Source organism: Cornus florida, unplaced genomic scaffold (genome assembly GCF_030987335.1).
Source record: "Cornus florida cultivar Cherokee Brave unplaced genomic scaffold, ASM3098733v1 CherokeeBrave_3.0.0_Hap2_Chr02, whole genome shotgun sequence".
Classification (NCBI taxonomy): domain Eukaryota; kingdom Viridiplantae; phylum Streptophyta; class Magnoliopsida; order Cornales; family Cornaceae; genus Cornus; species Cornus florida.
This window is the reverse complement of record NW_026775572.1, coordinates 74,438,329-74,465,626: the sequence shown is the minus strand read 5'-3', so window position 1 is coordinate 74,465,626 and position 27,298 is coordinate 74,438,329. Positions and strand designations below refer to the sequence as shown.

Below are 27,298 nucleotides of genomic sequence, written 5' to 3'. Positions count from 1 at the left end.
GGCTTTCTTAGCCCCAGGGGGTGTAGGGCAGTTTGGGACCAAGCCTTTGCAAGCTTAGCTTAATTGATGTTCACCATACCCTGCTTACTTGTAAGAAGAACAATCACCTTAGTTTTGCTTTGAGTTTACAAATGTAATGAGTTAGTGCTTCCACTCAGAGGAATGACTACACCCTTTTCAACCTTCATTCCAACAGTATATTGATAGTCGTGATAGTGACATTCTTGGCATTCTTGCTAGCATTCTTCAAGCTTTGAGCATGTAGAACGTTCTTGGAGGCCATTGATGCAAACGAGAAAATGTGTTGAAAAAGTGATTAAAGAGATAAAGATGAGAGGCAGAGAGGTCCCACTAGGCGTGCCAGAAATTTGTACACATAAATTTCATGTCTAAAAATCTATGAACAAAAATGAGCAACAAACAATCAAATTTATTAATATCAAAAAATGAGGTACAATTCTCTGCAATCGATTCTATTACAACTAAGAATCTTCTTCTGATTAAATCTTCTTGGGAAAGTCGGTGTAAGGGCTATACGAGCTTGATCTTGAACTGGTGGTTGAGCTTTCCTTCAAATCTTCGAGGTTAAAGAAGACTTGGTCGAATTTCTAATTGAGGGCCGACAGAGCTTTATCTCGAGTGGTGGATTAAAGTCTTCAAAGTAGAACGGTACTTGTGTGGCGTGCTTGTTGTTTTTCACCTTTAGAATTTTCGAGTGTTGAAGGGCTTCGATGCAGGATGACACTTGTGTGTTGTGCTTGTTGTTCTTCATCTTAAGAGACTTTGAAGTGTTTGTAGAAGCAGAGATTCGGAAGAACTTTGGTGGTCTCTTCGTCTCCGTCAGTCTGTGTATCTTCCAAATGTGTAGGGTGGCCTTATATTTATAGACCAAAGAGGGGTGTTTAGTTTGAAAAATCCTCAATAATTGTACTAAATTCCCAAAATCAAGAGATATTTGTCTTTCTTTGTTTAGAAATAAATTTAAATTTGAATTTAAACTATCACACTTTCTTTAAAGGTCTGGACCCTCAAGATTTTGCCATGTGTCTATCAATTGACTCGCAAATGTAGACTTTGATTCGATCAAGATATTTTGACTCTTTGATCGATCAGACAGCGATTAAACCATCACAAATTTTAAGTGCCTACATAGACATCTTTATCACATTTGACTTTGATTCGATCAAGATATTTTGACTCTTTGATCGATCAGACAGTGATTAGACCATCACAAATTTTAAGTGTCTACATAAACATCTTTATCACATTTAATGAGTGCAGAAGGAAAACTCAAATTTAATAGTATGGAAGAGTTATCTATTTTTAAGGTAGATGTGAACCATTTTTAGCATTCCCTTTAATTTAAATCACAACTGAATATTTTAAAGAACAATATTGATAATTATAATTACCAAAGTTATAGCACATGATAAGGCACTGACCCATGTGGTGCCCAGTGAAGAGAGCTACCCTACCTGAATTTTTTTATTTGCATTATATATCTATAATTTTTTGTAAAATTATGAAAATGTCCCAAGTAAAATTATGAAAAACTCTAATTTATAAATATGCCCCCACTAATATTTTTAGATCTAACCTTACGACCTCTCTTTTTATATTTTACTTTTGTATATATAGATTTTAAAATTGTACCCCCCTCAATTTTTATTTATTTATTTTTATATATTTTCATTTTTTTTCATTTTTTATATATAGAATTTTAAAATTCAAAAACTGTCCATTTTTAAAAATTTTATCTTACGATTTAATCTCTCTCTCTGGACCGTCCACGTTTATATGAAATTCTCTATTTTTCCTACAGAGCTCTGTTTCAACTAATTTTTTCTTTAATTAAGATCAAAATCTCTAAGAAAGTATGAAAAGAAAAACCTAAATAAAGAAAAAAAAATTGTCTACTTCTCTTTTACTCTTTTTATTGTATATGATACATGAAAATCATGAATATACACCCGTTATAAAAATGTGAAGACCCAAATTGTAAAGCACGCAATTCACTTATTTATTTGGTTTAATCTAATAATGAACTAAATTTTGATTTGGAGAACCTAAATGAAAATAGTTCAAGTTTCCTATACAAAAACAAGTTTCATTCGTCATTTTTTAATTATTGCAATCAAGGACTTTTTAGGTTTGTTGAGTCATAACTAATTTGACTTGCTAGAAAATTCTTAATGGTATTCACTGCCTAAGACATTCAGCAATACAGCATGCATTTGAATGTGCATTATTTTATATAAATGTGTTACGTAGTTTTTCTTCAATTTTGCATGAAAATCTCACTTAATTTAAAAATTCATTGAGAACAATTATAAATGTACCAATGAAAATATTATCAATCAAAATTATGTTTTGTATTTATTATTTTGTTTTAAAAAATTTACCTTTGATTTTTTTTTTTTTTTTTTTTTTTTATCTTATTATTCTTCCATGGTCCCCACAACCCAACAAAATTTGTAGGTCCATCACTACACATAATGTAAGAATCAATTGAAGTTGGGTACGCCTTAGTTGATGCAGCTTTCATTGGGTTTCCCAATCATTTGCCCAAGCCCAACTCAGGTTGGGTTGAAAATTTTAAGCATAAGCCTTTTTGGTACAGTACTATCAAATAATAGAAAATTTGGGGAGAAATTTAATGCTCACATAATTGATAACTATAATAACTAAACATTATAATAGGTAATTAAATAAAAATAAAATCTGAAAACTTATTGATCAAAATTTAGATTGAGGCAAGTGTTCAATGCACTTTCCAAGGCAAATTTATCTTTCGCATTTCCTTTTAAGGGTTTGAGACGCCTACTTGTAGGATTCAATAGTCCTCCATCATCAAAGGTGCATTCCAAATTAGATGATTTTGGCCATGAATAATAATTTGCATTCACTTAACTAATGCTTAGAAAGAATAGGTGTGGAGAGAAAATTGAGTAGAAGAAAAGAATTTTCTTTGTTCGTTATAGATAATACAAGGAAAGAAAGTAGAATAGGAGGGATAAATCCTTCATTTTTTACAAATTTTTATCCACTCAAAAATAGGCGAAAGAAAAGACAAGTGAACTATTATAGAAATTTTAAATTAAATATTATCTTTAAATTATACAAGTTTAAAATTACATAACTATCTTTTATAAAGACAAGAAGATCCTTGAATTCATTAATGCACAATGCACTTTCTCTAAATTTATAATGTCAAAACTACCATTTATACAACTTTAACTTTTTTTTTTTTACCTTCTTTACTTTATTTACTATTTTTTCCCTTTCTATTTGTTTTTTCCAAAGGTCATCTCAAAGAAAATAATTTATTCTATACTAATAATTTAATTTTTGACGGCCAAAAGAAATAATTTATTCCATGCCTTTTTTTTTTGTTACAATTGAAAGGGATATTTATTTAACTAAGTTAACTTCTTTTTTTTCAGTCAAAAGATGTAACTTTTTTTTTTTTAATAATTTTTTATGGGTCCTGGCAAAAGAAATAATTTATTAGATAATTTTATTTTATTTTTATTTTTATTTTTTTTCTTTTGGGGGATCTTGACAAAAAAGATAATTTCTTCAATAAATATTTTTTTTTGGGTTATTTTTTTATGTCAAAAGAGATAATTTTTTTAGTGGTTACTTTTTATTTTTTTGTTCCGATCAAAAGAGTCAATTTATTTCTTGGTCCAATAAAATTTTTTTTTATTCAATTAATTTTTTGTCTTGTCAAAAGAGACCTAAAATAATATGAAATATTAGAGATAAGGGGAGGAAACCTAAAAGGATAGTTTTGTCATTTAAAAAATAATTATTATTTACTTGTAAAGTTAGGGTTTGAATTGCCATTTCATTTAATAATTGTAGTGCAAACGTTAAAAAGTGGAGTGCGAAAATCGTCTCCCTTTATAAAGTATTTTTATATAGTAATTAACTATAAATTTCAAAATATATATATACAGGAAATTATTAAAATAAGCATATAGATTAATATAAATAATTTTTATTATTAAAATTTTTTGTTTACAAATCTAAAATATGTGATAGAAAGAGTGTTATTTGTTGATAGCAATATATACACCTAAATTTGTAATCAATGTGCATAATATTATAATAATATTTTTAGTTTATGTTTATTAAATTATTATAATTTTTTAAAATTTTGTTATTATGATCATATTTACAATGAACTTATCAAAACTATACTAACATTTTATGGTATCAATTTCAAAGCATTCCTCTGTCCTGGTGGTACTATTAGTCATTTGATGGAAGTAAAAAGGCTTTATTTTTTAAGTAAAATATTTTATTTTTATTTTTATTTTTTGGTGTTTGGCAAAAGTGTTAGGTCAAGTCCATCGAATGGAACTTGTAAATAATTTGTCGAAAATTGATAAATAAGTTATTTTTATTAAATTTGAATATTTTTTTCTTCTCAAACATTTTACGACAACTAAATACCAAAAAATATAAAAAAATATTTTTTAAAAAAATATTTTACTTTCAAACAAAAGGATTAAACAAATAAATACAGTGTTAACGCGATGTTGAGATCAAATAAGGGATTTTGTGTCATACCCCATACTCATGTTGTGTCATTCAACATGGGTACATGAACAACTTCAAGAGTCCATATAACCAGTCACAAGACTCACAACACCACCACCCATTAGGGCTGAATATTCAATGGGTTCACCCCCAAGGACCCAAGCCAATACGTATCCAACCTGATCCTTTCTGGGTGTTGAGCAACTTCACTTCGTAGATTGGATTGTTGGAATTTTGGGTGAATTGAATATTATAATTATTTGTTTTCTACTGTTAATATTTAAATATCTTACTAACGGGTAAGTATGAAATTTATCCACAACAAATATAATGACCCTCGAATATAATTGCTACTACCTTCTTTTTTTTTCTTTTTTCTTTTTTTTTAAAATTTTTTATAACTACTTATTTTAGAATTGAATCACTTAATCATGCTTAGTGTAGAATAATTTTATGGTCATCTATGAAAAAGAGATCATTTACTAAATAAAATACTGTTGTTAAAAGTCGTGACATTTTCCATGCGCCATATGTTCGTTGGTTGCACCCCAAATAGTCGTGCTTGTTACTAAAAGCCATCTAGTTGTCTATAAATAGTTCTATATGATAAGATTTAATTATGTAAAACGTTATTTTATTTTATGTTGAAAACTAATTCTGAAAACTAGTGTCTTTGAATGGAATTTGTAGTGGTTCGGTGTCCATCACGTTAAAACTGCACTTGCTAGGAGGAAAGGAAATAGAAATATTATTAGATATATTGATAAAAATAATTAAAATTTTCTATTTCTTTTCCTCCTAGCAAATGCAGTTTTAACGTGATGGATATTGGGAGACGATATTCGCACTTTATTTTTTTGTAATTGTATTACATTTATTTTTTTTTATATAAAAGAAATGATAAGAAAATCCTTGAATTCATTAATGTACAATGTATTTTTCCTAAATTGAAAAAAAAGTGGAGTGTGAATATCGTCTCCCATACAACACAGTAGGTTCTCTTTTAAAATTAAATAAGTATTTTATAGAACACGTTTTCTTATAAAATTAAACAAGAATTTTATGGTCACCATAATCTCATTGGATGAAGATCATATCAATGTTGATTTCATTTTCGACTTAAGTCAATTCTAGTTGTACAATATATCCATAGCATCCTGTTTTTAATTTCCATTTATTTCAAAAAAAGATAGATTCTTTCACCATCCCTGTTACCATCATCTGATACCACTATTTGTCCATCTCTTGTTCTTTTCTGTACTGAGAAAATGTGAAATATAGTTGAAAAAAAAAAAAAAAAAAAAAAATGGAAGAAGAAAATCGCACATGCACATTTGGTAACCTTGAAAGTAAGCTGGCAAGTATGATGATACTTTGATATATAATTAATTATAATCAGTGACATGAGACATTATGAGTTGTCATATAGAACATCTATGATGTTTCATAATCATAGATTTTTTTTTTTGGAGAAGAAAAGGGACACTCGAGTGCGATGAAGTCTCGAGACTTAGTGTCTCGTGAAACATTAAATCTCATATTCGAATCCGCTTTAGTGTGATCAATTCCTTTGAGTCACGACCGCAGACATAATTGCTATTGAAATCTTTGAGTAGTGTTAGTTCTCGTATAATATCTTTGCAGAATTGCATCAATCTTGTATGAGTGAGTCTCGTGTTGCCAGTTTGTGGGAAGTTAATGTTTGGAGAAATATTTGTAAAAAGAGACATGACATGAGAGATTGCCATGGACAATGTGTGGGTGTCACTTATCAAATGATGACATGGCACATTGACAAGTCAACACAGCCCCTAACTAGGACCTTGTGGCGAGTTGAAAAGTCAAAAAACTACACTAAGCCCTGGCATCGCACCAAGCCCAACAAGTCTCGAGGATTAACCTATGAGCACCCTAAGCCATGGCATTGTACCAGGCCCACTAAGCCTAGAGGGTTTAGCCCTTGAACATCACAAGCCCTGACATTGCATCAGGCCCACCAAGCCTCAAGAGTTAACCTTCGAGCACCATAAGTTCTGGCATTGCACTAGGCCCACCAAGCCTCGAGGGCTCAACCCTCGAGCATCTCAAGCCTTGGCACCACACCAGGCTATCAAGCCTCGGGGAATCAAGCCTTGAGCAACTCAAACCTTAACATCGCACCAGGTCAATAAAGCCTCAAGAACTTGAGCGAATCAATAGCACTTGAGGGCTCAACATAAGGTTCTTCCGGGTCTTTTTAATGTCTCGAACCACTAGAGCCCTAGAGAGCTCGCCTACAGAATGCCATAGGTCTAGTCATAGCACGAAACGAAGTTAGGGCCTTCGTAGCTGTGAGGGATCTAAACTTGGGAAACTTAGAAGGATCTAGGACTGGTTGATGAGCAGTAAAGAAGTGCCTTCGCTCCCAGCACGACCCAATCAACGAGATGATGGGATTATATACATTATGACAACAAACCTTAAAATTACATTTAATGTTATGTCAGGCTTGATCAACTGATGGCCAAGCAACATTTAATGCCCCAAATAGGGGAGAAGTAACATAGCAATATAGTGAATGGCTCGATGAAAAGATTGGACCTCTTAGGCTCATAGGTTCATCAAGACTACTCATGTGATCTTGGTTAGGAGCCAGACACACTAGGGACCGTTGGTTAATGACCAATGTAATCCAGGCCTATAAATAGCACTATCGCATGAAGGAATGAGACACCAGCAAAGAGCTGTCATAAGTACTGTATACTTGCCCTACCACCATCTTAAACTTGAAGATTGGTCTTATTTTCCTCCTTCACCAAACATCTTCTCTGTTTCCTTCACATTTGTATTTTTGATATCACCATTTAATACTTGTTTATAGCATTATCTAAAAAAAACCCATACACAATGTTCCCAAGTTGTTAACTGAGACATTTTCCAGTGGTTGATGACTTAAAAATGTATCAAGATATAGAGCCTTATAATATATATATAGCTAGAATATATACTTTGGTGAAGTTTTCTATCCGTGTTTTGGGAAGTATCAGATCTAAGGTTCGACTCTTCTTGGATGCAAACAATTCCGGGTTATCAACTTTAAGAAGAAGATGGAGCTAATGTTTGAGAATTTTGTAATTATGTCTGAAAGAGAAAAACTAAAAAAAACTCCTCACTCCAAATATATTTTATATGTATATATTATACAAATAATTAAAATACTCTCTATCCTAAAATAAATGTCTCTTTTGGACAACTGTGACTTGTGAGTTACAGTTCCCAAAAAAAAAAAAAAAAAAACATTCTTTTTCTAACAAAGGAAGGAATAAAATCTTTAACTAAAAAAAAAAAAAAAACAAAGGGAGGAATAAAATACCCCTATGGGGGTAAACTACCCATATAGTCCATGGCTTTATTCTTTATTTAGAGCCCAGAAGACTTCAGGGCGGAAAGAGGGCCAGAATCATTATAGGCCCAAAAACCTAACCAACCCAAAAGGAAAACTGGTCACTTGCCTGAATCTTTCTCCTTTTTGACCCTCATTCACATTCATCTCATGGTTAGAAAGATCCGGACCAATGATTTCTCTCACCAAATTCGGTGAGAGAATCATTATCGTCAATTTTAAATTATACTAGCCATAGTATAAAATTTTGTTTGTATAATCACTTTTGAATGCAGAGAGTAGAAAGTTAGTGAATCAAGAGAAAGGAAGATGCAGTTTGTTCAAGAAGATCTGGTTCCTGTAAAATCACCAAATGTCCTTGAAGGCTACAGAAATTAAGATGGAGGGTTGGGGTTGGGTTTGGCTTTTGCTTTTGCTTTGACTCATTAATAATGGGAAAGCAAATGTGCTTAAGCTTGTTAAAGAGAGAGAGAGTATAAATGTTTCATGAAACTAATACTTATCTGTGACACCCAGGATTTCAATTAACGGTGTAAAATAAAAACAAAAATTACTAACATTGACAAGCATAGATTCGGCAAATAAGAAACATATCATTGCAAAATAATATCCTAATCAATGAATAGTATAAGAAAGATGGAAAAACATAAGAACCTAAATGCTTAGCCCCGTTTGGCATGCATTTTGTTTCTGCTATTTTGTTTTTGGACTGTTACAATATCAATTTTGGCAATAAAAGTATGTTTGGTGCAGCCTTGTTTTATTTTACACAGTGCTAAAATACTTCGTGAATAGTGGCCAAAACTAAAACACCAAAAAATTAATTTTTCTTGTTTTGACAACTATTCATGGCGCAAACTCATAAAAGTTGTTTTTTCTTGTTTCTGTTTCCCACATTTTCACAGCAAAACGTCGTTCTTAAACGTGATTCTAATTTTTTTCCAAAAGAATCTTACAGCAAAAACACTGTTTCTGTTTTAGTCAAAAACAAAAAGCTTAAAACAAAGAGCAAGTAAAACAGACCCTTATCGATAATATTTCTACATAAGCTAATCAATGAATAATAATAAATTTAAATAAGAAAAAAAGAAATAAAAAAGATAAAAATAAAATAGAAAGTTAGGTACATCCTTACACATCGTTGAAAAAGACGAGACAACTTAACCATCATTCCATTATCTTTAGCTTTACTTTGTCCCGTCTTGTACACCAACGAATTAATTCTGCCCCACATGATAAAGTTCCCAATGTCTATTTTCATAATTAGACTTTTGTCTATTAAAATTATTATGACCACTTGTTTCTCAAATAGGACAAGTAAGAATAGAGAGAGAGAGAGAGAGAGAGAGAGAGAGAGTGTGTGTGTGTGTGTGTGTGTGTTTGTGGAGTCCGTCTTTGTAGTGCTGGCCAATAAGATAAATGATTAGGAAACTTCTTCATTGGGCTAGCATTCCTAACGTAAGTCCTGGGTCTCCTCTGAGTCTGCTTCTGTAAGTCTTCCATATCATTTTCCAAGTCAACTGGGAGTGTTTATGCTAAACTGGGCGTGAATAAAAACCAAAAAACAAGAAGGGAGACAATTAACTTGTTTTAAACAATAGAATTGGATTCCTTATCGTGGTTTTTTTTTTTTTTTTTAATTATTTATCACAAATAAATATAAATCCCATAATTTTATAAATTCATTATTTTCACATACTTATAATGTATAAATTAATCATTGATATAAATATCTCGATCTATAATTGTAAAACTCAAATAGATCAAGATAAACATCGAGATCTTTTTTGCAAAACGAACAATATGCTGAACTGCAATAATCAAAGTGTGGAAATCGATTTATTTCTCTCTTAACCTTTTACATACATAAATATTATACGTCTGATGAAATATGTACTTGATGACCGGTTTTTGTTTTAGTAACTTTAATTGCACTTTTCATTAAAAGTAAAAAATAAATAGGGAAATACTTATCCAATAATTAATTATCAAAAAAATAATTTATAAGTTAACTAAATAATATAATATTAATATTAATATGATATCTATTTTATTTAACCACTAAAAAATAAAAGTAAATCAACAAGTCCAAATTATATGGGCCACGTATATAAGAAAATATTTGACAACTTCTTGGTTGGGTTAGCATTTCTAACGTAGGTCTTGGGTCTCGATCCTCTACTACGTCTGCTTGCTTCTGTAAGTCTTCCATATAATATGCTAAACTGGGCGTGAATAAATCAAAAACAAATCTTGTGGTTATTTTTAATTTTGTAACTTCAAATGGCTACGGCCTCCCTTTTTGCTTTCATTTTTCTCTCTCATCTACGGCTTATTTACTCAGCTGAAGATGATATCAAAAGCCTACCCACTTGCCCACAGTCCTTCCTCTGCGGAAATCACAGCCCCATCCGCTTCCCTTTCACAAATACCACGTATGGCCAGTGCGGTATTGTGATGGATTGTGATCATCCAGTTCCAAAGGTCCAAGTAGGAAGCCAACACTGGTATGATGTTAGTGGCACAATTGACAAATTGCTTGAAATTCATGATCCCCTGCTTGAAGATCACATATCTCATAAAAGATGTAATGACACGTTCAGGAATCTAACTCTTACCGAGTTTCCTTTCGTTTCCTTCACCATCAATTCACACAATCTCATGACCTTCTTCAAGTGCAACAATACTCCTCAAACAGAGTATACTAGTTACAACAAATGCAAAGGCTACTCAATTTACTACAAATATCCAGAAAATGATGCACCTGCACCTGCTAATCTTCTCCATGAATGTTCAGCTATTCAGCTGCCAATATCATTGTGGCCTAGACTGCCTAGTACTACAAACCCCACAGACCCATTTTCAATATTGACTGCAAATTTCGGTCTTGAATTGCATATATCCCAAGATTGTCTTAATTGTCAACTTGGGGGAGGCCAATGTCTAAATATCAATGAAAAGTTCCGATGCCAAGAGAAGCTGAAAGGTATGAGTGTTTCTACAGAAAAAATAAAACATGGATTGATTCTAGGAGCAGGTACATACCTCCTTAAATAATAATATTCGCAAGAGATTATGCATGTATTAAATATAAATATATATATATATATATATAAGTGTGTGTGTTCAGTTTTTCAAGATTTGTCTGTAAGTTTACTTTGTAACCTTCACCATATAATTTGAGTAATTGACTTCAAAAACAGACTTACCCAACCAAAAAAGGAAAATAGGAACACCTGAGTTGAGAAAGAGAGAGTAGAAATATTCCATGAAAACTATGAAGCACGGACATCAACACGGGACACGCGTACTGTATGATACAGACACAGTGGTACAATAAATTTTAAAATAATAGAACACGGCAAAGATACAGTAATAAAAAAATAATATATATTTTTAATATATATAAAATTTTAATTTCTCTTAATTTTTAATTTACATTAATAGACATGATCCATTTAAATTATGTCCAATCCAAATTCTATTAAAATTCAAACAATAAATATTTAATATATCTTTATATCTAAATACTAGAATTTGTATCAATACTAGAATAGTTTTATTGTTGTAACCAAACACATCGAAAGAAGAGATAAGATTTCTATTCAATTATAGGTCTATTAATTTTGAATAGTAAACACATTATTGAAAAATAATATTCTAATCAATGAATAGTATAAAAAAGATAAATATTTGACAAACATGAGAACCTAAATATTAATCGGTAATATTTCTATTCAATTATAGGTCTATTAATTTTGAAAACAATGCATGAAATTATACCCATGGAGTTCGTTTTTTTTTTTTTTTTTTTTCTAAATTATATCCATTGAGTTCATAAAAATACAATAATAAATTTAAATAAGAATGTTAACATAAAATAATGTATTACATTCTAGTCCTTATGTAACTGTTGTAATGTAGTCTACTTATATGTCCACCTTTGTATCATTATTTACATCAATTGAATATAACGTCAATTCACATCACTTCTACATCTCTGTCTCTATATCTCTGATAAGCCATCACCGGAGATGTCGGCATAAGACTCGTCTCCGGCGGCGGTCCAAAGTCCTCAATTAAACTATCCTCTGCTTCTGCTCATCAGTCGCTTCCACCGGAGTTCATCACTGCCAGACGCCACTCCATCATTTCATCCGACCCAGTCATGGCAGCCATCACCGTGCCTAGCTCCCTGCTCGCCCTCAGTCGAGCTCTCTGCCATCGTCACCACCGGTCAAATCACAGTCAGCCGGAGCCATCCACCGTCGTCCTCAACCAGCTCAACCTCACCGGGTCAATCTAACTCCTAACTCGCCTCACCCACCTCCGCCTCTCAGCCACTGCTCTCTGCATCGACAACACCACCGGCGTCTTCCACCTCACCCTCGGCCGATACCCAGCACACCAACCACCCAGCTCACAGTTCAAAGATCCTCCTCAACCTTCTCCGATCTCTGCCGTCATCACCACTGCCCTGCCATATTATATATATATATATATATATATATATATATATATCCTAAATACCGGAGCTCGATCTGAACCACCACTCGATCTGAACCTCTGCCACCAGAGAAACACCAGCCATCCTCGGCGGCATATATTCTCCATTACCAACCGGCTCCATCTGAGCCGCCGCAGACCAGCTCGTCCCCACCTCTATAGTGGGCGTCGTCCCGCTGTCCTGCCGTCATCGACATCGATCTGCAATCGACGTCGTCTCGCTGTCCCGCTGTCCTTCGACGTCGAGACCTCATATCGATCTGGACCCGATGTCATCCCGCTATCCTTCGTCGTCGACATCGGTCTCACGTCGACATCGACTTTTGAAGACAGCTCATCCCCATTTCTTTACCACCATAGCCTTCATCGTCGGTGCTGCCACAGAGCTCTGTCGCCGTCACAACTGCTATCTGCCGCCACGGATCTGCCGTCATCTGCGATCGCCGTACTCATCTCGCCGTGCTCTCTGTTCGCCGGCTCTTCAACCCATATTGATCTACAATCACCGATCTCCTCTGCCGCTGAAGCCATCACTGTTCTCTCTGCCAGATCTATGCGCACCCACTGCTTTGCTGTTGTCTGACCAGTCACGCACCATTGCCGGCGACTTGTTCCTCGCTATCTGGTTCAGTCCACACCTACGGCGCTCTCTGTATTTCTCTGTATTGGGTCTGCAGAATGTTTTGATTTTTGTCGGCAGTTTATTCTTTTTGCTGGGGAGAGAAATAAAGCGTGCTGATTTATGGAAAGTGCATGTTATTTGTTTACGGACCAGGATCATATCTCCAGTTGCATGATAAAACCATTTGCTCCATTTGGAATAAGTGACTAAGAATGGGTCACATCAATTAAAAAATTTGGGTAATTAATTTTTTACCACCCATTTAAATATTGTATTATATATATATATAAACTTTAAATATTATTTTTAAAATACATTTTCTCTCTCTAAAAACTACGATCGTATTCCTTTCTCTCTCCTCTAAAAGAGAAGAAGGAAATAGTACCAATGGTGGTCTAAAGCGAAGAAGAAGTGAAGAACAATGGTGAGGCGAAGAAGGAGGGAAGAATGGCAAAGGGAGGGAAAAAGAAGAAGAAGGGAAGAAGGTCTGAAGTTAGGTTGGAAAAGTTGGGATGCACATTAGAAAAATGTTGGGATTCATCGTAGGAAAATATTGGGATAGGCGAAGAAGAAGAAGTGAAGAATGGTGGTCTAAGGCGATGAAGAAGAAGGAAATAATACCATTTTAAATGGTACACCACCTTAAGAAAAATGTTGGGATTCACATTAGGAAAATGTTGGGCTTCACCTTATGAAATTGTTGGAATGCACTTTACAAATAAGTTGGGATGTTTGTACGAAAATGTTGGGATGTAATTTAGGAAAATATTGTGATGCACCACTTTACAAATACTTTGGGATATATGCTACGAAAATGTTAGGAAATTGTTGTATTGCAGTTGGGAAATTGTTGTGCCGTAGCAAATAAGGATAATTCGGGATACAGGTATAATTTTCAAATTTTATTTTTAAATAAATCCTCTTATTTCCATAAGAATGACAGAAACAAAGAAATCGTACCTCTTGCTTCGATTTGGAGAAGTTTGATCTGACCTTCAATTTGGAAATAGAATCGCTTATTCTATCTCGAAATAAAGCTTGTTTCCTGCTTCTATTTGGAAAGAAATCAAAATCTATTTGGAAAGAAATCAAATCCCAAACTAGGTTGATTGATATTTTGGGAGAGAAAAAGAGTAGCTGGGTGGCGGGATTTCAATCAAAATTTATTTGGAAAGAAATTAAATTCTAAATTGGGTTGATTGATATTTTAGGAGAGAAGAAGGGCTGGGTGGCGGGATTTCAATTTTATTTCAAATGGGTTGCTGAAATGAAAGAGGGAGGGAAGAAGAAATAAGGGAGGAAAGAAGAGTATATTTGAACAGTGTATACATACATATATATATATATATATATATATATATATATATATATATACACATATATATATACAGAAATTATGTATAAAGCAAATATAATTTTTTACCCACTATGGTAAGTACTATTCATTCACAAAAATGGAGCAAATGTTTACACTATTTCATTGGAGGTGATTTTCACCCATTTGTTTACTCGTTTGGACGGTTCCAAACCCATTTTTACAGTATCCGGCCCGGTTCAGTATTTACCCAGATCAATTTTTGGCCCAGTTCATTACAGCCTTGGCCCAGTTTCAGATTCAAGTTCTAGGTGCTCCTGATATCCCTCTAGAACTTGAGGGGGCGTATTTCGACCGATTCCAGTTTTCAGAGTACAGCTGCCTAGTTTCTCGGCATTGATCTGGCTCTCTCTAATGCGCTTCCAAGTGCTTTATCATCTGTCATAGATGCTTCTAAGCGTCCGCCCTGTAATCAACGCATCCACAAGCGCCCTCTGTAATCGATGCTTCCACAAGCGCTTTATGTAATCGACGCTTCCACAAGCGCCCTCTGTAATTGATGCTTCCGAGCGCCCCTAGTAATCGACGCTTCCGAGCGCCCCTGGTAGGCAATGCATCCGTGCGTCTCTCAAGTGGTAAATTCCACTCTATGATTCCACTCAATTATTAGTTTTCAAGAGCTCATGGCTACCACACTTGCTATAAAGTGGTCTTTATGCGCCTTTGCGCATCTCAAGTGGTTATACCACTATATCAAGCGGTAATCCCGCTATGTCATACGCATCCATGCATCGTGCTCCCAAGCACCTCAAGTGGTAAATCCACTCTATGATTCCACTCAAATATTTGCTTTTAAGAGCTCACTCAAGGCAACCACACTTCCCGTAAGTGGTCTATTATGTGCTTCTAAGTACCTCAACGTATCGGATCTTCACAACTCCGGTACCGACTTCCGCTCTAGGTTTTCTCTCCAAACTCAAGATGGTTTCTACTCTACCACCTTGAGTTTGAGGGGGGATGTTAACATATAATAATATATTATATTATAGCCGTTGTAATGCAGCCTATTTAACTCTTCCCAAGCTTCCTTTCATTTCCTTCAGGATCACATACAATCACACATTCTTCAAGTGCCACAATCCTCAATTTACCCCTCCAATGGGTGATTACAAAAATTTCAATTGCATAAGCTACTCTGTCTACTACAGATCATCTCCAAATCATGTGTATATATTTCTGAATCAATTCACACAAACCAAATCAAAATCTTCAATGAAACAGCTCTCAATCCACACCAATTGATTAATTCCTTGCCTCAGCAGAACTTAATTGTTTTTTATCACTTGTGTATGGTTAATGTTTCAAGATTATGCAAACTACTCTATTTTGGCTTCATACTTCTCGATCATACATCGAGACTAATTTTCCTTTCATTTGGTTCGGTAGGTGCAATGGGTTCCTTCTATTTTTCTTCTTCTGTTGATTTTATTTTGTAGGCCAGGAATGTAATAAATTCAGCCAGATGAAAGAATTTCATCTTCATCATCAATAATAATCTTTTTTTTGGAGGAGTACATATATTGTATGACTGAAAACATAGATCAAGAGATTAAACCAAATTGATCAAACAGATATTTTGCAATCAAGTTCCATCTATTTGACAATCAATCATTATTCTTTCTTCAATTCTTTATTTATTCTTCATATTTATTGATTTTTTTCCACTTTAATGATATGATAATTGTGACTTCACTAACATTGTTTTGTATGACATTGATTGCAGGAAAAAGGAAGTACATATTGATAATTACAGGTAATATACCTCCTTAATTAATTGATCATGACTTACATAACTTGGTGAAGAAAGTTTCATTAGGTAATCCATCCACTAAACTAAAATCTGCATTTTGTTCTTGGTATGTGCTTACTAGTTTTGATCAACAAACCTATTATTTGTCTTCATTCTTTCGAAGAAAAAACGTAATCTATACAAAACTCTCTCTGTCTCTATCTCTTTATATATGATACCTGGAACTAACCTTTCCACCTTCTCAACGTAATAGTCTAATTTTCTTTATTGGTATTAGTTATAATATGAAATTCTTGCACCAGTTGGCTTTCTCACCTCATTTTATTAATTGATCACAGGCATTTCAGTGGCTGTAGTGCTAGTAGCAGTAATCCTACTTTGTTGCTTCAAGAGAAAATGCTCATTAGTTACATCCACAATCTTTTGGAACAAGGGAAGAGAGAACCGTCAACAGATTGAACTCTTTCTAAAGAACTACGGATCCCTTGCCCCAAAAAGATACAGTTATTCAGATGTTAAGAAAATGACCAATTCTTTTGCGTACAAACTAGGTCAAGGAGGATATGGAGGTGTATACAAGGGAAAACTAAAAAATGGTCGTTTGGTGGCAGTGAAGGTTTTAACTGATTCAAAAGGCAACGGGGAAGATTTTACTAACGAGGTTGCAAGCATTAGTAGGACTTCACATGTTAATGTTGTCACCCTTACGGGTTTTTGTTTTGAGGGCACCAAAAGAGCTCTCATCTATGAGTTCATGCTTAATGGATCTCTTGAGAAGTTCATATATGATGAAAGTTCCTCAATAAAACGTCAATTAGGGTGGGAAACATTATATCAAATTGCAGTTGGCATTGCTCGAGGATTAGAGTACTTGCATCGAGGTTGCAACACAAGAATTTTGCACTTTGACATAAAGCCTCATAACATTCTTCTCGATGAAGACTTCTGCCCAAAGATCGCTGATTTTGGTCTTTCGAAACTATTCCCAAAGGAGGAGAGTATCTTATCAACGGTGGGCGCAAGAGGGACAATTGGGTATATTGCTCCTGCAGTATTTTCAAGAAGTTTCGGAGTGGTATCTCACAAGTCAGATGTCTATAGTTATGGAATAATGGTTTTAGAGATGGTTGGAGGGAGAAAGAATATTTATATTGGAGTTGATCATACCAGTGAAATATATTTTCCCCATTGGATACACAAGCGTGTGGAGCTAGATGACGATTTGGGATTTTATGGTATAATGAATGAAGAGCAAAATGAAAAAGCAAGGAAGATGATAATAGTTGGCTTATGGTGCATACAAACTGACCCCTCAAATAGGCCATCCATAAATAAGGTGATTGAAATGTTAGAAGGGAGCCTAGAGTCCTTGCAAATCCCACCCAAGCCATTCTTGTCTTCTCCCCCAAGAACGCCTGCACATTCTTCAACCATACAAATATTGTAATATTATGCTTTAATTATGTAATCTTAAGTCCATCATCATATTTCGATCTTACTTTGTATTGGTTTTCATCAAGTGATTTAAGCAACTCAATCAAATCATTTGATTTCATTTGGCTCAGTTGAATGAGAATCTTATGTCTCAAATAAGGAAAAGTAGTCTTAAGTTCAATACTTCAAGAACTTGTGTTTTCCTTCATTTTCTCCAACATAAGTGTAGCATTAAGAATTCTTATGCTTTAAATTTTACCATATCAGAAAAAACAAGAAGAAATCTTCATAATACTTACTTATAATCCTCACAGAAAAAGATCACGACTTTTAACAACAACAGTATTTTATTTAGTAAATAATCTCTTTTTCATCGGTGACCATAAAATTATTTCACACCAAGCATGATAACAGTTAGGTATGGTACAGTGATTCAAGTCTAAAATAAGTAGTTATAAAAAATAAAATTAAAAAAGTCAGTAGCAATTATATCCAAGATCATTATATTTGGTGTGGATAAATTTCATACTCAATTTTCATTTAATTAAAAAAAAAAAAATGAAAATATTTTTCAAGAAAAGCCTAAATGCTAATCCATTTCCATTTAATAAGTGCCCTTTTACTTCCCACAAATAACTAATAGTGTCATTAGTAAAAGACTGTATCCTAGAATTGCTCATCAATCTACAAGATAAAGCCTTTTTACTTCCATCAAATGACTAATAGTACGACCAATGCAGAGGAATGCTTTGAAATTGATACTATAAAATGTTAGTATGGTTTTGATAAGTTCATTAATTTAAATATGATCATAACAACAAAATTTTAAAAAATTATAATAATTTAATAAACATAAAATAAAAATATTATTATAATATTATGCACATTGATTACAAATTTAGGTTTATATATCGCTATCAACAAATAACACTCTTTCTATCACACATTTTAGATTTGTAAACAAAAAATTTTAATAATAAAAATTATTTATATTAATCTATATGCTTATTTTAATAATTTCCTATATATATATATATATTGAAATTTATAATTAATTACTATACAAAAATACTTTATAAATCATGGTCTAATTGAGTTTAAAAACACAGTAAGTTCTCCTTTTAAAATTAAACAAGTATTTTATAGAACACGGTTTTCTTATAAAATCAAATAAGAATTTTACTGTCACCGTAATTTCATTGGATGAAGATCATATCAATGCTGATTTCATTTTCGACTGAAGTCAATTCTAGTTGTACAATATATCCATAGCATCCTGTTTTTAATTTCCATTTATTTGAAAGAAAAAAAAAATTGATGATTTAGTTACCTCGGCAGTTCCCAAGTCATCCTAAAGATATAAGTTCTAGAGTTTGATCATTTACAAGCACTGCACTTTCTTTGGTTATACCATGACCTAAGAGGAAGAAGAATAAGTGGATTAGAGCCACATGTACCCCTGAACTAACAACCCTATTGAAACGACCCAAAAAAAAATACCGGTCAACAGTATCAAAAATAAAAAAATTTCGGCATTATATCTGCAGAAAAATACTACTACGACCTGCTGAAATACATATAAAATGCAATGACTTCATTTGGCCTTAAAACTAATCTATCATGTCCCAACGCACAATGCAAATAATATACAACATTCCCAAAATCAGCACATACATATAAAAAGAGTCTTGTTCCTCCATCTCATCCAAACATGGAAACACCAGTCCACTACCTAGTCCCATAATTCTTTACAAGGAACGCACTTTATTACATCAAGTTACAGTCCGTGAAATATAGCTAAAATTAAAAATCCAAAACTTACAACATTATACAATTTAAATTAAAGTTTTACAGAATAGTCAAGATTATATTTACAAAATATTAAAGTTCAATTACAAAAGATAGCAAAATATAGATCTCCAATCTCGTCTAAACTTGTGAATCGTCGTCCGCCACCTCTTTCCCATGTTTAAAAAATATTAAAGTAATGGGGTGAGCCAACCGCTATGTAGGGAGTGTCTAAGACACACCTCTTACGACCCCGTAAACCCACATAAGGAATAGAATACAAGTGAACGGGATCATATCTCGAGAAGCAAGTAAAATAGTAATAATATTAACAAATACATACACAAGTTATCCGACTATCAAGTGTGCAATATATGCCAATAATATGCCATGCCATGAAATGTCGCTCCTGATTTTTGAAACAATACCGTTTCACCTTTCCAAACCATTAGTGTAGTCCGACCCAAGGCGATTCCGGCCAAGGCGTCACGAGAGGAGGATTGACTAACTATCCACGACCACAAGGCAACTCTAAGGCATCGTATCCGGCTTAGGTAGCTCAACCACACAAGGGTCTCTCCCTAGTCCTCTCTAGACCACACTAATGTTGCGGACCACTACAAGACTCTTAGGTGTCCGTGTTTTCATAAACACTTTTCGAAAACTTTTTCCCCCAAAATAATTTCTTTTGCTTTTCAAAAACACTTTTCCCTTTTCCCTTTCCCAATGGAATGCATGAATGTTCCATACTACACAATTTCAATATTAACAATGAAATATCATGTAAATCAATAATTCTCAACAATATACACATACCTCATGCATAAATAAATAATTTAAACATATTGAACAAATCAAGGCATAAATTGAATATATTTTCATCATATAAACTCAAGGAACATGTAATTGAGCCACCTATTCACATAATTCACATTATCATATAAAACCCTAAATTTCATAGGTCAAATAATCAAATAAAACATGCTTATAAGCAAATTTAAGGGGGACAATTCACAAGGGTTAAAGAAATTGTGGGTTAGAACACCCCTACTTCAAGAAATGAAGAAAATCCCAATTTCAGCGCAAAAATTTGAAATCCAAAGGGTGGCCAAATTGAACTTTACTCTAATCAAAATGTCGTCCTCGACGCGCTCGTCAACTTTGCCTTAAGTGGCAAAACCAAATTCTAAATGTAGTGAGAGAGATCTTGCCTTGAGATGAAGGAAAAAGAAGGAAAAAAAAAAAAGGAAAAAAAGAAGAAAAAGGAATGGAACTGAGAGGGAATTTCGTGGCTGCCAAATGAGGAAATGAAGACTCTATAATGATAATAAGTAATTGTAATGGCTTATAATAAAAGTGGATCCCACGGCCTTAATAAATATCTCATATTTTCACATTATATATATATATATATATATATATATATATATATAAATCAATTTGTAACCACACAACTTAACATACAACCATATAAGTATGCACAATTTAAAAATGTATGAAATGCAATAGACCCGTGACATAACCTCCGTGCACAACAATCTCGCTAACGGGTCCCACTTAGGACCTCCCGACCCGTAAAACCGAAAAATACCAAAATGACAACTAATGCATTTTCAAGAGTTCTGAACTCAAGGAAATGCTCCAACCACTCTCAAGACACACCCGGCACACCCCACGATGTCCGGCATGCAAAACGAGACAAAACAAAAATAAACCCAAAAAATCAAGAAATCCCAAATAATGAAAAATGGGAAAAATCAAGATCATTACAATTTACCCTCCCTAAAAAGATTTCATCCTTGAAATCGACCCTCCTTAAAGAGGAGGCCCACAGACACAGACCTTCACAAGAGACACTTCACAAAGCAAGGCTATGAACTCACCAATCTTATTGCTTTTGACACCGGACGTCAATAGGCAATCACACACCACTACCACTAAAATGCAATGCTCACCACCCTATGAGGGTACTCATCACTCACAACATCAGAATATAAGACCAACTAGATTCTACATCTGACTCAAAATCGATACCAGTCCATTCAACACTACTACGCAAAACTTCGGAGCCCAAAAAAAGAACAGCCACAAGACTACCGTACATGACAACATCTAAACTTCATTTATCCTCTAAATGACACACAAAACCCTAGACTAGGAACCCCACCTATCTTACAATCAACCTCAAACTTAAATCTACACATCTCTTTCAGACCAAGCACTCGCTATCTAAGGCATAGCTACACCGTTACATATCGGTATAAGCGACCACCAACTGCACCATTCGGCAATCATTATACTTAACAACCTTAAGATGACTAAACAATGAATCTCCCAAAAACTACATAATCATGAGTCACTAGAACAATAAATGTTTTGTCCTGCACCCAGGACACAAATCCTTAAAATAAGATCTTCAATAATCAACGATCGTACCACAACCTTTTTATCGGACACTTGGTCCTACCTATCACACCCCGTCGCTTGAAACAAACCATCTGAATTAATAAAACACTATTATTCCAATGAATGTCCTTCCCAGACCAGATCCACACTGTTACACTGACACAACACATCACACCTTGCTCTTATTGTCACTAACAAGTGAAACAATTATTGACCTTTGACCCGAGATCGTGCTAAAGAGGGACTGATTGAGGAAAAATGGTTGGTCAGGCCATTCTCATCATCGATCCGACCTTAACACAGATGTCGTTCTTGTCCCCAGGTTCAAACCTCAAACACAATCTCACATTATCTATAAAATAACCATGAGATCCACTCACTATCAATCCATCGCTCTAAGTAACCTCAACGACTATACAGTCATATACCTACTTTAAGAATCCCAATCATGCCTCAATCATGCCACCATAACAAGCTAAAAGCAATACGGTACCAAATATCACAATCATTGACTAGTATAAAAGCTCTTTAATCTCCTTATAATACCTATACCAGGTAAACAATTCCATAACATTATTCAATTCAATTCTTACCTATTCAAAACACACAATATGATTATCTCATGCCTGAGATCTCAAAACCAAAGTCAATCTTTCCTATTATTCCTTAACGGAGTTCCACATTCACTTTCTCTAATCACGTAGTTCTAAGGCGACATCGACACTTGTCCTCAAGACATTGCTCAAATTAGACATCAATAAAAACATCCGAGTACTTGTAATACCCCTAATTTTAAAAGGATAGTCTTAGTATTTTATTAATTGTTTTAATTGTGTTTTTAATTCATTAATTGATTTCTTAACTATTTGTTAATTGTTTAGATGAATAAATTGGTTTAATGTATTTGAAAATCTGTTTAGTTGAATTATGTGTTAGTTAATGTATATTTGAATTACTTATGTGTTTATTTGTAATAGTTGTTTAATTGAATTCTGTATTAGATAAGGTTAGTTGTTTTTCTTGTATTAAAATGGTTAGAAAATTATGTAATGACCCGATAATTTTCATTCCTTTCCCTTTCTCAGATTTCACGGATATTTTTTTTCGTTGATCGTTTCCTTTCTGAGTTCAGTTCCTCGTCGCTTAGTGTCGTCCCGAGTGCTCTGGAGTGATTTCTGAGACTCTTTTCCTTGGATTGACAACTTCCTTTGAGGACTGAGTTATTTCCACATTTTTCGTTTTTCAATACTATTCACTTTTCGTCCTTTTCCCTATTTCGTCATTTTTTCTATTTTGTCTTTTCCCTGTTTGTCACTATGTTGGCGTAACCTCACTCCTTGTGTTCGAAGTTGGTTTTTGACTTTACATATCTTCATTCTAAGTGGTTTCCACGAAATACGTATCTTTACTTTTGTAAGAAAGTACTCTAGTTGCTCCCAGTGTCCATAGAGATATGGATGCATAGTTCTTTGGAATTATTTTCTTTTCTTGGGGTATTTTTCATAAATATCTTTTGAAGATATTTTATTTTAGGAGTTTTTAAGAAAATATTTTTGGAAGATATTTTCATTCTAGGGCAGTTATGCAGTTTTCACTTTTTGGAGGGGCCATTGTGCAATTAACGAAAGTTATTGCAAAAATACCTAGTCTGGAGCCTGGATCCTCGTATAAGATTCATTTTCACTTTTTGTCGAGTCATGTACTCATAGAATTTCCTCCTGGTCGTTATTTTCCAGTTTCAGAGTTTTTGGCCCGATTGCCGCCGAACTTGTTTCGGGCATAACTTTTTGTTCGGGACTCAGTTTTTGACGCCGTTTCTTCCGTTGTTCATATTTTATCATTTTGAATCTTTTTTGTTCATAGATTTTTTCCATTTGAGCGCGTCTGCTCGAATTTCACTTTTTCAGACCTGGCGGGGCCCGTTCGGGGCACTTTTTGAGATTTCTATAAAAGGGGGATGCGATATTTCATTTTTCATCTTCCCCACTCTCCTTGCACGACCAGTAGCTCCCATGGTAGCCCAAAGGAGGTTACCACCTTCTCTTTCCTCTTTTGAGCTTCATTCCTTTGTCAAAACATAGTAGGGCCTTTGTGTTTATTGTTCGTCTTGGCGATACACATCTTCCACCCTTATTAGAACCCATTTCTGACCAAATTTTGAGTTTGGGTTTGAAGTCAAGTTGTGATTTTGATGGGGCTTCTTGGGGGTTCATGTAGATCGTGTTGTACCTCGATAAAACCCTTCGGTATGATTGGATTCGGAGCACTTTTTTTTCGGTGGGCTTTTAAGATTTTCATCTCAAATTGAGGTATGGGATGTTTTAGAATTGTTTATGTGTTGTATTAAGTGTTTCCCATGATTATACAACTTGTATGCATGCTGTTGTTTAAAATCTAGAATTTAATTTAATTAATTTCTATGGTTAAGATTTAATTCTCACGATGTTATATGACTTAGAATTAAATTGTGGTATACTAGAAAATTAAGTTTTAATATGTTTGTTAACATATATTAAATTGGAATTATTTGAATAAGAATTGCACTTTTTATTTAATAATTATCTTTTGTGAAAATTTAATTATTATGGACGTACCTTGCATGAAATTAACTTGTAGCATGCTTTTAAATTAAGTCTTGGCATGTTATTTAACATACTTTAATTTGAGAGCATTTGGTTAAGTATGAAAATCTAGAGATTTTAATTAAAATGATTAATTAAAATCTATTTAAAGGTTCCGTTGGCTTAATTAAGTTTTTAACTTAATATTTGTGATGATTAGGACTTGTACACTAGCACATGTTAAATTGGGACCATTCGATGTTGTTTTAGAATCTAGGAATTTAATTATCATGTTTTAATTAAATTCCATCATATTGTTTTAATGACCTAATTAAGTTTTTCATATGATATATGTAATGACCATGCTATGTTGTATAACATGTGTTAATTAGGGATCATTAAATCGAGACTTGAAACTTACAGAAATTAATTAGGTTATGTAATTAATTTCTGTCTCTATTGCGTTGAAGATTTAATCATGTATATAACATTGGTAGTATGTTTGAAGCATGATTTTAGACTTGTAATGGATTTATAAGTTATGCTTTTAATATTGAATTATATTGTTATAGCGTGTAACGAATCGCACACTGAAGATTCGACATGTGATGTTATTATAGCGCATAACGAATCGCGCTCTGAAGATTCAACATTTGTCATCCTATAGTAGTTGTGGATTTAGAGCATGTATTGTGTGGTTTCAACCTACTTGTGCATAAAGATAGTCTTGTGTACCATTTTATACATATATAAGTTGTTAACTTATTTATTTTGGAGTCACTTGGGACATGGTTACTATGACATGGCTAGAGTTTGGCTCTAGTGCGGGAGGTATGAGTTCTCCTCGTCGAGATAGTGCACACTAGGGGTGGTATTACCAGCGGGTTAGTCCCCGTAATAGCCGTTGAGGTCTCGGCAGAATTCCGAGCTTAGATGCCCAAGTGTTTCACTAATTGATTTCGCACTTTTAGATTTCTAGTTGATAACCTAGAGAATCTATGTCTTGATGTGTGGTATTAGATATTCTAATTATACTAAATTACTATATTTAGTTGATTTCGCACTTTTAGATTTTAAGTTGATAACTTTGAGAATCTATATCTTATTGTTTGGTATAGCATGCTTCTATGTTGGTTAAATTGTATAGATATTGTGATTGTGTTTTGTTGTTCAAATGTAGCTTAGGAGTGATCCTATAGATTCATTTGGAACATAGACCTTAGGTGGCCTGACCCACTTTGGTTGTTTTCGCACTTTAGAATTCAAGTTGGTAACTTTGAGAATCTATATCATGTTGCTTTGTATAACATGCTCCTATGTGGTTTGAATTGCATGGATGATGTGATTGATGCTAGAAATGATCTAGGGTAACTTAGGATGTTCCCTGAGTCTCATCTTGACATAGACGTTAGGTGGCATGAGCCCCTTTAGCATGTTTCACCTTAAGGTGATAAAATTGTAAAACGTTAGGTCAATGCATGCTTATTTCCTACGAGTAGCTTTACGTTGCTCACCCTAAAGTTACTGGGGTATATTTCACGTACAGGATACAACATTGGAGATTTGCACTTGCTTTGGTGATTTGCAGAATTGAAGTTTCTTTAGAAGCATTCTTGTTCACATACAAGTGTTAGCATGTTTAAGTTTTGCCTATGAAATGTAATTTTTCTAACTTGGAGGTTTGATATATCAAATGTTGTAAATGAATTGTAATAAGGCCATAGGCCATTTCAGCATGTTTAAAATGTTATTTTACACTTGCGTGTATGTCCACATCATCACACACTTGCATACAATTTATTTTGATCATGCAATGGGGGATCCATTTGAGACTTAGGAATTTCTTTTCAGTTTTGGTGCTTAATAGATTCATTCTTTGCATTTCTACCTGTTTCGGTCGACCGGTGGCTTGTTTCGGTCAACCGATGGCCTTTAAATTTCAATTGAACAGTAAAAGTCCAATTCCAGTAGCCATTTTTAGTCTCGAGCCACAAACTGGTCGATCGGTTTGTCATTTTGGTCGACCGAAATGAAGGGTCATTTCCCTTCTTCTCTTGGCTCACTTCGGTCGATCGAAGCTCTATTTCGGCCGACCGAAATGGAGCTGTCTTGTGGGTTTTGGTTTGGTTTGTTGCCTAGGCATGTTAACTCCATTTGTTTGTTCCCACAAGACCTTGTTTATCTCGTTTAAGCTATTTAATGGCACACGCGGTCTAGTTTGAACTAAATATTGTTCCCTTGGGTGTCATTGGTGCCATAGGGCATCGTTTCACCTTTTCATACTAGTTTCCGCTTCTGGTTATTTCCTTGAGTTTCGTGACTTCATGGAAGGTCACTCTTGTGTCTTAGGGAAGATTTATATCCCTAGAGACTTGGTTTTATCTTTTACTTTCGCATTTCGGATCCGTTATCGGGTCAACTTTCGGTTCATCACTGACGCACCGGGTTGAAAAACTTGGGCCGTCACAAATTAAATGTCTTAAATAGTTGTTTTATTTTATGTTATTTAATTTTATTTTAATTCATTTTATTTTAGGGTATTGGGTAGTAGTCATGGGCTAACCAATTGGGTTCCATGGACTACTTGGATAAGGAGTTTAATGAGTATGGATCATTACCCTATGAATATATATAATTAAATAATATATATTTAGGAAAAGTCCTTTGGAGATAATTTAGGGTATTTATTTTATTTAGATAAAAATTATATAAATATATTTTACGTAACTTATGTTTTTAGTTACCTTTTTATTTTATTTTATTTTTATTAATTGGATGTGGATTGGGAAAAAGGAATAGGGTTTGGTTATAGCCTATTTATATGTCTCTATTGGATTGGAAAAAGGGGTTAGAATAATATCACGTATATTTTAGAGAGAGAGAGAGAAGGAGGAAGGAGGATGAAGAAGAAAGAGGCTAGGGTTTT

At 33.9% G+C, this 27,298-nt stretch overlaps 2 protein-coding genes across 2 annotated transcripts; both read left to right on the top strand.

The window, feature by feature from the left end:
• The first annotated feature begins 10,170 nt into the window (after positions 1-10,170).
• LOC132295319 (LEAF RUST 10 DISEASE-RESISTANCE LOCUS RECEPTOR-LIKE PROTEIN KINASE-like 1.1) lies at positions 10,171-11,282 on the top strand. Its single transcript, XM_059793534.1, has one exon. It carries the CDS (start codon positions 10,214-10,216, stop codon positions 10,985-10,987), a length of 774 nt encoding a protein of 257 aa, XP_059649517.1. The 5' UTR covers positions 10,171-10,213; the 3' UTR covers positions 10,988-11,282.
• A 5,232-nt stretch (positions 11,283-16,514) lies between these two features.
• On the top strand, positions 16,515-17,667 carry LOC132296425 (PR5-like receptor kinase; the record flags this gene model as incomplete). The annotated part of the gene is made up of 1 exon (XM_059794629.1): positions 16,515-17,667. A coding segment is annotated over one exon (1,116 nt), but the record flags the coding sequence as incomplete, so codon positions are not given.
• Between the last annotated feature and the right edge of the window lie 9,631 nt (positions 17,668-27,298).